Genomic DNA, 12047 nt, shown 5'->3' with positions numbered 1-12047 from the left:
ATTCCTCTGTCAAGGGAAACAGCAGCTGCTGTGAACGACAGGGAGGCCGTCGGCTAGCACTTTTACACCGAGTCGGGATTTCTGGATGAAGTTACACCCCCARCTTGGCAACACAAGCACTGCCCCTGTGGCTTGCTCTCCGGAAGCTGCACCAGGCTCACAGCATGAGCATGGTAATTTCCCCGAAACCCACAGTCTCTAAAATTTGGTTGTATGACTTTATAGAAAGAATGAAACTTGGAGCTCTAAAAATAGTACCTGATATTTAGGAAGTTTTTGACACCTAAGCTGCCAAGCTGTGACAATATGAACAAGTGAGATTTTAAACACATCGAAGTGAGATTTCAAATGTCTCATCAAGACATACTGTAGGATCCTTCATCCTAGCAGAGAAATGCTTTAAAAATCCCTTCTAAATTAATCCCTAAAGAGGGAATCTTGTTTGCTGGGAGAGCGTGAGCTGGCAGGACTACCCGATGGCCAACACCTCTTTTAATCGCAATTTCTTTCACACCCAGTAATGAAAGCCTGAGAAGCAACTGTTGAAATGTCACAGGGAATAGTCTGCAAATATCAAATGCCCCGGCTCCTCCCGGTGTATTATGAAATGGGATACAGGACCGTGAGCAGAGAAATGAATCTGAACACTTCATTTCTGGGATGCTGGGAAGGCTGGCATTAGGAGGGGCACGCAGATATCTGACCTCCAGGGCCAAAAAGATCTCTCTGCTCCCATCACTCCTCTCCTAACTTTGGTTTTTGTTTCTTTTGTGAGTTGGCCGAGTACTTGCGGGGCTAATCAGGGTGCTAACAGCCGGGCAGGTTGCTGGCAGTGCTCGGCGGGCTTTCCTCCTGCAGTTCTGCCCATCGTCCTCTGCAGCCTGGCCGCTGGAGCCTGCGCTTGTCCCCGGCCTGGGCCCTGCACTGCACAGCGTGCGTGCCTTAGGACAGGAAAGAGCACATGCGTTCCGCACGGGATGTGTTGCTGTTTCCTCTCTCTTTAATGAAACAAGCCAAAGCCCCAGAGCTAGAGATGATGAGAGACAATGCTACTGAAGCATTACCTCTCCTTATTTTGTTTCTTCTGTGATATTAGGCCACTTTTTGGCTACAGATGGGCTTTGACCCGTACTCCCTGGAAACCAAACAAGTGTCTATGAGAAGCCTTCAAGGTGACTTGCTGATGAAGAGGGTAGGGTCCTGTATTTTCAGTGAGACCCCGATGTACAGGTGGAAAGCCAGGATGTAGTCCCCTGGGAATCCTGATTTCAAACCTCTTGGACTTGGTTCCTTGTCCTTTTGGGCTGCTAGGGCCCAGTTGCTTCTCCTTCCTAAAGGACTGCTTGGAATTGTAGCACTTGGAAGCAAGTTCCTTTTCATAGAGAGCCTGGAAATGTGGCAATTTCCTTCCAAAGCACTGAAATAGAGTTTGCTGCCCTGTGTAATTATTCTGCATATCTCAGCACAAACCTCGAATTTCAGAGAAGAAGAGGGAGGATTGAAACCTGTATMCCAATCCAAATTTCACAGCGCTGGTCTCAGTGAATCCTGACCTCAAAGGCCTCTTTGAGGACTAAAGGAGCGTTGTGGCTTAGCTTAATGACTATGCTGCTCTTAGTCAGCAAAATKAAGTCAGTCACTTAATAGCATGGTCAGTGCATCCAAACCCATCCATAACAAGGCAGCAAGCAGGTGCAGGCTAGTCCCTGATTTTGCAAGGTATGGCTTATGATAATGAATGCATATGGGATTATATATCATTGTAAGCATAAGCAGAAGCAAAAATATGTATCAAGTTTCAGAGGAAGGGGGTTATCTGTATTTCATTTTAGGTGACTGGGCAGCTCATCCCTTTCTCCGAAGCTCATTTAGTTACAATGGCTACGTCTAACTTGCCATGAAGCAATGTCCTTCAGAGGGACTGTAAGCGCACAAGGCTCTGCATTTCCCGCATCCCCTGCGTACGCAGCTGTCTCTGAGATAGCTGCTGTACTGAGAGAGCAGTGATTTTGGGAGAGCGGTCTCTGGCCAGGCCTGGCATCATATTTGTGTGCTCTTTAGATAAAAAATACTTACTCTGATCTTGAGGACTACATCACAGCAATGCTTAAAAAGCAAAATAAACATGATTTTTTTTATAGCAATAGACTGTCTTATGAATACAGGCTGCAGCTATTTCAGGAGCCCAATGGCTGTATGTGTTTTCCAGGCCAGTGAGACCTTTTCAGACCAGTTCCCATGGCCTCCCCACTGTATATCYTGCTCTCACACCCACCAAGAGGGTATTTGCACCTCAGCAAGTGAACAGCACTTTCACAGTGRCAAGTCTGTTTTAAGCCAATAGTGCCAATTCCTATCCTGGTTTGTGAGGCTGTCATTTTTGGTGTCATGGGCCAAGCCACTTAACCCCCACTGTCTCAGACATAAAACAAGGATAATAAAATGTACCTACCTCACAAGAACGTTGTGAAACTTAATTAGTAGGTGTTAATCATTTGAACTCCTCAGATAAAATTGTGGCACTCTGAACTCTCTTTCTGAGGAATTCAAATGAATAAATTTAGTTTAACAATCCTCCAATGGATTGTGTAGCTATTATCTCTATTTTATGGAGTGGAGGAGGGAGAAGAGGAGATCCTAGGTAACATGACTTGCCCAAGGTCAGGCAGGCAGTCTCTGGCAGAGGTTTTGTTCTGCCAGAAATGGGCTCTACAAATGCTGCAACACAGGCTGTCAGATAGGGCTGAAATTTTCAGCTACCTTATTGGTACCACTCATGCATTTTGTGCCTGTTTCCCTTGTGTATTCTCTGCCACAAATGCTTGGGAGAAGCGGGAACTGGAGGTGGATATTGTAAAATATCCATGGAAAACACATTTTGAATTTGTAATTTGGAGAATATAGATGTGTAAAACTTGCTGTTAGGGTTCCAGTCACCCAAAGAGGCTGTGTGACCTACTTGTTCAGTCAAAGCAGCTTTGATTTCATGTGTCAAAACAACTCAAAGCAAGACCAAACTATACCTAGCAACAATTAAGAGAATCGTTTAAGAAGTGGGAGCAATGAAGAGAGGACCAAAAACCCTAAAAAGCCCACTCACTGTGAATGAAAAAGTCTCCACGTAACTGATTTGTCATAAATTATTTATTCGAGAGAATTTGGATCCAGACCGCAAGATAATTTTTCTTTCTCATCTGTCTGATATATGAATCAGTGCCATTTGACATCTGAGCACAAAATTTTCTCRCCTATGTAATATCTTAGATAGTCCAAATTCACCCTGAAAATCTTAAAGCAAAAATAAGAAAGACGGGCATAAGCCAGAAATATTGTGCACTAGCACATATAAATGTGACTTATCACTGGAAAACATCCCAACAGAAGTCAAAAGAAGAGTGTTTTGTAAATAATGAGATTAGGAGGCAAGTTGGCACTTTGTGGGGCTGGCTATACAATCAGACTGATAACAACTAGATTAATAAGGCAATTCAATCTAAACATCATGTAGCACTAGGAAGCTTTTCAAAATCAATGCCTATCTGTGCAATTTTAATCAAGGCTGGTCTTTGCCTTTTGATGCCAAGAGATTTGGAACTGTAGGTCAGCAGAGGTAAAATAAAAAGGGGTGACATTTTTATTTTTTTAATTGTTCCTCTTAATTACTGCCTTCCATTTCTTAATGCTTTCCTCTTCTGAAGCAGGGGAGAAGAGGTGGGATGGGGATATTTATTTGCCTGTATGGGTAATTATGAGTTTAGTAGCCTCTGGAAAACATCATGCCTGGCTAAACTACAGGTATTTTGTGCAACAGATTTGCCTGACTGGTACCCACTGGAGGCTGAGCAAGGTGGTGCCTGACAGGGCAATATACCCCAAGGTATCATATTTGCATACATTGTGTTTAACTTGCAAAAGGAGATTGTAGGGAAGTGTCCAAAGGCTGCAGTGTGGGACAGAAAAGCCAAAAGGCCGATGTCGTGGGAGCATTTCAGGATTCACTAGACTAGCTGAGACCTTCAGCCAAGTATCATGCCCCAGCTACAGGCAATATCTGTGACTCAGAGGCAGGCTGAGAAAGCCATGACACCAGCTTGGCACAGGGAGCAGTTGCCCTGCCAGCATCTCAGATGCCTGCTGAGAGCATCCTCATCCTCTGTGTCAGACGCTGGCCTGCGGCGGTGGCCGTGACCAGTGTCACCTCGATGGGGTCTAATTGGTAAGAGGGACCATGTGGGAGGGAGGGAGAATAGCAGTGGAACTGTTAGCAGGTGAAAGTTTGCTTGAATACTTCGTGTGGCCCCTTTCTGACCTTAATTTGAAACAACACCAAGCTGGGGGCAGATGTTGATGGGAAAGTATCTCTGTGGCCTCCTTGCATGGGTTCAGTGCCTGCCAAGTGTTGCTTTGCCCCAGATTTGTGAGCACTGGATCCACCTCCACAAAGAAAAAAAAAAAAAAGGTCATGAATATTGGTGCAATGGGTGTGGGCATGAGTTAAATGAGCAAGAAGGATCTGTGAGAAGGACTGTGGTTCGTGCTTCTGCCCATCACTAGCCCCTCTGTCCTGAAGGATCTGGGGTCATTCCCACTGGAGAGACATCTCTGCAGAGCTGATGGGGGATAGGCCATGAGAAGCAGCRTCAGTCTGTCCGACTATATGTGATGATCTTAATCCTCTTGCTGCAGAGATGCTTTGAGTACCTGTAAAGTGGAACAAAGTCCTGCTTTGTTGCTGGAATATCTCGTGCCTGGGTTAGGGGAACAGCAGAGCAGGCGAGCTCAGTGCCGTGATGCTGGCTTGCCACATCCTACTTTCTTCTCTGCTGATGAGCTTTCCCCTCCACGCTCACATAGGGTAGCTGTTTCACATCATAATAAGGAGTAATCTAATATATACCCACTCAGTGAGGAAGGCTGAATTTCACTGCCCTCTCGGGTAGCTGGACAAGATGCTAGAATTAACRTGCCAGCTCTGCAGGTAGAGCTTAGGCTGCCCATGACAGCATACCCAGCTCCGTTTGCGTTACAGTATTTTGAAAACTTTTTGCTTTTGCAGTGAAACAAAACAGATGCCCCTTGATGTGCTGCTCCGCTCTGCTACCTGCCAGCAGGGGATCAAGGCAGCCTGTCTCCTTTCCCCATAGCCTCCAGAAAGAGAGAGCGCTGAGAGATTTGCTTTGAACAGCAGCTGGACGTGTCTTCATCACATTCAGCGTCACCAGCCCCTGAAACTAGCCTTAATTTCAGAAAGAGACATGCACAGACCTGTTGCCTGGGGCATGTAAAGCTAGATTGGATAAATACATTTGAATAATTTGCTGTGATGCCTAGGATCAGTCCTGCCACTGCCACAAAACATGGACAAGGTGGGACCTAACAGGTCTTCTCTGCTTCATAATTTCTGTGATTTTCCTTTCACAGAGAGAGTGAACCAGCACTTATTCAAGGAGCATCATTTCTTTTTCTAAGCCCTTAATCCAGTCCCTATCTGTCTTACAGCAAGTGTGAAGGAGTGTGAATCCCATTTGGAAGGCTCTTTCGGAGATGTGTTTGAAAGGATGCGTGGTTTGCACACTAATCTAGCCAGCTCCCACCCCCTCCGGCGAACCCCATTAAAGCGGAGGCTTGTTAAATGCCAGTAGGCTTTAGGAATAAGCTAGTCCCGCTGTTCCCCTGATACACCAAAAAATGAAGCAGCACACTGACTCTCAGGTTTGTCACAGGAATGAAGACACTGTTGGAGGAGAAAGCTCTCCAAGCTGAGAGTAGATGGTCTCCCACAGGAGTCAGGAMAAGGAGAACCATCACAGGTTCCCAAGGGTTTGGTGTTAGTAGTACTGAGGGCTCAGTTCAGAATAACTGGAATTTGCATCACATTCCCCAAGTCTGAAAATCTTTTTGATGGTACCGAATGTCCACACACTATATTTCTTTTTGTTTATGGCTCATGCATTTGGGATGGTATTTCAGGACTGGTAGAAAAACAGGCCCCTGAGATGCATTTCCAGTAAAGTACATATTTCAAGATAACAATATTTCTGCTGAAAAGGAATTCATTTCTCTTGATGAGCATGTTCATTTAGGTATCTGTACGATGRAGGCAATAAAACAGAGCAGTGAGAACGCTGGCTATTAAAATGTGTCCAATTAGAAGTCCAGCTTCCACTCAACATCACCAGAGACTGGGAGACTGATTCTTTGTGACCCCTTTGAAAACAGCAGGCTAGAGCAAAAATGGGCTCTACGGCTGACTAGATTCAGACCAATACTTGCATTTATTTTTCTTTTAACTGAGGATTGGCAAGTCATACGAGTGGCACTTGTTTCTGAAACRGCTCACAGGCTCTGTGGGGACTGGAACTGGGCCTGGACTGGGAGCCAGGAGAAGCTGCGCTGTGAGGACAAGGTCCCTGCAAGTCACCCAGGAGGCAGGTGGCTTGTTTTGGATAAAATGGAGATTTTAGTCAGTCTCAACTGAAAGCCCAAGCTAAAAACAGATCCTGTCCAGATCATTTAGCTCAGTCCTCTCCTGAGAAGGACAGGGGAAGTCCCTTGGTAAGCTAGAGATATATCTTCTACACACTGCTACCACCTGATTCCTATAAAGCAAGTAGAAATGTATTTAATGCATTAATGCATAACCTGTAGGCTGCATGCTGCTTTGACAACTGGGACCAGATGTCTGTGATGGCTGGTTAGAGAGTGCAGGTATTATTAATTGGGCTGGTTAGGAGCTTTTTGCTGGAATGATTTCRTGGTCGCAGTAGGGTACCACTAACGAAGGATGTGAAAAGCCCTTCACAGGTGTCAGGACATCTCCATCCTGGATGAGGTGGAGCAACTGGCACAGCCCTATCTCCRTTTGGAGCTCGTCAGACCCGGATCTCTTGACTGGAGAACAACGCTTTGCAAAGAGGAGCTGCGTTTATAAATAATGCATTTCCTTTGTCTTGCAGGAGTTCTGGAGGCAGAGGTACAATCAGATCAGCTGTGAACAGCTTACATAGCAAATCTAATAGGTTTGTAAATTAGATTTTGTGTTCATTTGTTTTTGCTGTAAGGCAGCTATTAATCTGCTTCTCCTCTTCGGTGGATAGTGCTGTTCTTATTTAGCAAATGTATCTGTTTCTTTTCACTTCTGCTTTGCATTTTCTTAATCGTTTCTCCCCCTCCTTTCCCCAGCACAGTGCAATAATCATTTACAAATAACCAAGGATCTGCAAGTTGCTGTGACTGAGARAATGGGGAAGAGCGAGTTACTTATTGTGAAAATAAGTCAGTGATAGAGTTGCCATTTTTGTAGTTTTACTATGTGCTGTTAGAAGAGAGATCTCTGACATCAGAACTTCGGTTTTATCAAAATTCAGTTCAGTAACATTGCTCCATTTTAGAGCAATTTCATGGCGTCACAGCTTCATTTGGTGTCCTGCTGTGTTATTTTTACAATTATTTCATGTCATTCCAAGATTACAAAGTGATACATTTTCAGAGCTTAGTGACACTACTCCAAAAAAAAAAAAGTGATGTCATTCTGTGATGACATCACAACACATAATCCAAACACAGAAAATGTCATGGACAAAACCAAAAAAATCATAGTTATTCGAAAGGAGTTTTTTTACCCTATTCCTTTAGGATTTTTGAAACCTTATAAATAAGCTTGCAAGACACAGATTAAATGGCAAAATGCAAAACTGGTAACGACCTCAACTGGCAGCCCCTGGAGAAGTTACATTGGCATTTTGTACATAAAAACCCACGCGAGGATGCCGGCAGCAGGCATTTATAAATACATCTCCTTTCCTTTCTAAAACACGACGTAGTGCGAGCCCCAAACTGTTGTCAGGAAAGCCCGAGCTCACGGGCGCCCAGCCCGCCTGGGCGCAGTGTCCAGGATCGACACCGCGGGCCCTGTCTCCCCGCTTCTTCTCTTCGTGTCCCCTCTAGCTCTTTTGCCTTCATGGGGTTTACATGCCGCTTGTAAATCTATTTATTTACAAACCGTTCCCCAGGTGCAAAAGGCCCTTTGCACTGCAGAGGGAGATTCCCTTTAGCTGACAGCAATTGCTTTGGCTGTGTGTTTTTCGGAGTGCTCTGGAGTGTGAAGGTTTTTTGGGGATGCAGACACATGCGCTGCTTCTTGATGAAATGCTTGGGTATTCTCTTTGGAGGGCGGCTGGCTGAAATGAAATATTCAGAGGCTCCCGTAATTTATGCCATTTGATGTAAATTGCATTGAAGTGCTGGGGCTTATTTGCTTCCTAGAGCGGGGATTACAACCTGGGATCTCCCAGCAATCATCTCCAAGCAGCAGCATGAAAGTGTCTGAGTGCTCTTCGTTCCCCCGATCATTGCTGGGCCTGGAGCAGACAACAGAGACRACGAAATCCTGTTTTTCTCTTCTAAACGGGAAAAAGTTATCAGAGAGCCGATCTCCTGCTTGTTCGTTACARGGTGCTTGTAGATGGGACCCAATCTCACAAACAGCAGCCAGTAGCTCAGCTGAAGTCATCTCTCCTTTGGGTGGAGTCGAGGTTTTTTAACCCACTTGGGGAGCTGCGCGGGTGGATCTGCGCTGGGGTGTGTGGGTGGGACCACACGGGAGCAGGGTGGCAGCTATTTTCTGCCTATCAAAGCTGTCAGTGAATTTGGGTCTCTGTGGGGCTTCGTGGTGTTTTGTTTGTGAGCGTACATGTGCAAATCTCTCTTTGCAGAGTCTGCATGTGTTTTTGCATGCGTGCGTTTCACATTTAGATATTTAAGACTGTGTTTTGTGTAAACCTATGTCTGGCTGTAAGTCTGTGTTTGTGGAAGAGAGCAGGTATTTAAGGGTTTGTGTGTGCTTAAGGGTAGCAGAATATGAATAGGCTTTCTTTCTTTGTTCAGGTAATAACTACAATTTTACTTTTCTGATGAAGTTTGAGTTYCAGCAGCCACAGCCGAAGAGAGTGATTAGAAATGCCATTGGGATGCTAACGGATCCTGTCTCTCTCCCTCTGTCTTTCCGTTCTCTAGAGCTGAAGTAGTAATAAATGATTCTTCGTCTCCAGCTGTTGTTGACAGAAGTAATGAAAGCATTAAGCACAACATTAAACCAGCCTCGTCCAAATGGAGCCACAACCAGACACTCTCTTTGAAGATCAGGTACTGGTAATTACCTATATAGGACAAGAGACAGATTTGGTCCTCTCCAGTGCAAGCTGGCAAATTGCCTCTGTATATCATCTAAAGAAGTCAAAAAAGAAATAAAAAGTTTATCGCCTGCTGAGCTAGACTTCATATCTGTAAATGATCGCCTGGAAATGAATTCCCAGCTGAACCAGCTGGCCTTGCACTAGCAAAGCGAGAAGCACTTGAGCCCCCAGTTTCCAGGCCAAGTGGAGTGAGTGCACGATGCCGGTTTGTCTGATGGGGGGRTGGAAACCCACTGCCTGGGAGGCGAATCAATGACCCTTGCTGACCAGCCATGACCAGCCATGCTGGTGTGCCTGGAAAGGGGTGCATGAGGAAGGGGTAGCATTAAGATGGAGATCTTTTCCCAGCCTACATTGGGAGGGGCATTTTCACATCCCTGCAGGAAATAGGCTCCCAGAAGCCATTCCTGGGCTTCAGTCTGCTTTGCGATCGGCCTCTCTGCTGCCAAGATAGGGAGTAAGGAGAGGCAGGAGGAATTAGTTCATCTTGTGTAGAAGCCACATCATGAATTATCTCTGAACCTGACCTGAAGGGGCTGTTTTCATTCCTGTCCTCAGGAAACAGATCTTGAAGTTCCTGGATGCAGAGAAGGATATTTCGGTGCTGAAGGGGACGCTGAAGCCTGGGGATGTCATCCACTACGTCTTTGACAGGGACAGCACCATGAACGTCTCCCAGAACCTCTACGAGCTGCTGCCCCGCACGTCGCCCCTGAAGGGCAAGCAGTTCCCATCCTGTGCCATCGTGGGCAACTCAGGGGTCCTGCTCCACAGCGGCTGTGGCCCCGAGATCGACGCACACAGCTTTGTGATAAGGTAGGGACCGTGTTCTGCCACCCAACGGGGYTACCCTGGGCCCTCACAAAGAGTGCAGACCGCTGCAGACACACGCCACCGCTCACGGCCCCCAGGGCACGGTTTGAGAAGATTTTTGTTCTTCCCTCACTCACTAGCCGTTGCCATTGCTCATTGCAAGTCTAGGAGCCATGTCAGGGAATAAAATATAGGCCTGAAAAGTGGCAGCATGTGGAGAGGGTATTTTGTGGGATCAGAGAGGTGGAAAAGGGCTAAAACACTGATCCACTCACCCAGCACYGCTGCAAAGGGGACTGGAGGACAGCCTGACCTAGCTCAGCATTGAAGCCCTCTACCCACATGTATGAAGTCCACCCATGCCAACTCTTCCACCCACACTSAACACCAAGTGCTCACTGTGTCCTTGCAAATACCTGCATCCTTGCAAACATCTTTTCACAGTGCAGCGTTAGCCCCCCAGTGCTTCGTTACCTCCCGGCTCCCCCCAGGCCACAAGCACTCCCTCTGTTTTCCTATATGCTTGCCCTCTAGCAAACTAACCTGGCCCTGGACTCTCCCATGGATGCAAGCTCAGCTCTTCCCTGCATCACCTCTGCATCCCCAGGAGCATCGGCAGCCCCACGTGGTGCTCTGGCACAGCGCTCGCTGCATTCTCCAGCCTAACGCTCCCCACCATCACTTGGCTCCCAGGGCCGATGTTCCCGCAAACGTACTGCCAGAGYCTGCCCTCCTCCTGGGCACGTGCTGAATTCACCAGGGAAGACACTTAAAGGAGAGAGGAGGAGCGTACCAGCCATCCCGTCCCTGACGCCCCTGTAAATCTGTTAGCTGAGGGGCTGGAGGAGGCAACTGATGATTTATGTATGTGCCGACATTTGCTTTCTGGCAAGTCTATTACGAAGACAGACCAATCCATCAGGCTCACAAAAGCAGCCCCCTGTGCGACGTGTGAATGAGGATAATATCACCCCTGCCCTCCGGTCAAACCCAACTCTTCCAGCCTGCCTGGCTGTTAGCAGCTCCATCCAGCCCTTTGGGGATGGTTCCCTTATAGTATGTATTGTTAAGTATAACAAAAGCGAGTAAAGGAAAATGTAGCTTATCGCAGTTCTGGCAAAGTCCAGGCTTTGTGTTAGGCAGCGAAGTCCCAGGGAAAAAGCTTTACTTGATATAACACAGAGTAGGAGTGGGGTTTTGAGTGACTTCTCTCTAGCCGCGTATACTAGTGCACATGTTAGCTTGCATGCTCTCTTTCCAGCGTGGATTATCTGATCCTCCCCTTCCAACTGCATCTGCCTGAGGAAGGGTTGTTCTGTGCAGCCTTTTCAGCAGGGCTGGTGATGACCAGYGATGGCTTCTGTGTCCCAGGATACATCATTACTCTTCAGATCCACTGTTTATTTTCAGTGATTTTTACTCATGCAGCAAAGATTAGAAAGGCTCCAGGGTCCCAGGTGTTAGTAGGTGGATATTCTTTATACCGTTCCCTCAGTTTCCCCATCTGTAAACAGGGAAAATAGCAGTAATGGCTGATTATCAAGACAGATGGTTAGGATGCCATCCTACTTGTTAAATACTGTAATTTCACTGTAAAACACCACAGGAAAGCATGCAGTGTACAAACATGCAAGTACCCTCCAATTTTTAACATGTTGCTGGAGCATCTATCAGCAGTTCGCAGTGTGCCCTGCTCCCCGCCCCGGCTGCGCAGCCTGGCCAYGGCTTGACATAATTACTTGGCCCCCAATCAACCAGAGGAAGAAACAGTGCCTMACATCCCGCCTTGAGGAGCAGTAGGAAACCATCATATAACGAGAGCAATTTGTTGGCAATTTCTGCCGAAGCCCCCTCGGCTTTTTGTCCCCCGCTGGGCCAGCCTGCGACAGGGACCCCGCGTGGCATGAGAGCTTGTAGCCCAGGAGCAGGCAGAGCGTGCACGGGAGGCGGTGTGCATGCCCATATCCATGTGCACAGCCCAAGAGAAGGCACCAATTAAACCACAGAAAGAGATTTTTGAAGGTCACGGTCTCCAAACAG

General features: G+C 46.8%; 1 protein-coding gene across 2 annotated transcripts in view; it reads left to right on the top strand.

Annotated features, from left to right (window-relative positions):
• ST8SIA2 (ST8 alpha-N-acetyl-neuraminide alpha-2,8-sialyltransferase 2) overlaps window positions 1-12047 on the top strand; it is a 32657-nt gene that overhangs the window by 9060 nt on the left and 11550 nt on the right. For both annotated transcript variants that reach the window (XM_085308643.1, XM_085308642.1), the window contains exons 2-4: window positions 6957-7019; window positions 9016-9144; window positions 9753-10010. In XM_085308643.1, coding sequence (XP_085164769.1) covers window positions 6957-7019; window positions 9016-9144; window positions 9753-10010 — 450 coding nt within the window. The remainder of the gene's footprint in view (window positions 1-6956; window positions 7020-9015; window positions 9145-9752; window positions 10011-12047) is intronic.

The sequence above is a fragment of the Rhea americana genome, unplaced genomic scaffold (assembly GCF_003343005.1).
Source record: "Rhea americana isolate MKP2758 unplaced genomic scaffold, rheAme1 scaffold_28, whole genome shotgun sequence".
NCBI classification, from domain to species: domain Eukaryota; kingdom Metazoa; phylum Chordata; class Aves; order Rheiformes; family Rheidae; genus Rhea; species Rhea americana.
The sequence above is the reverse complement of the archived record's forward strand: the minus strand, read 5'-3'. Positions and strand labels throughout refer to the sequence as shown.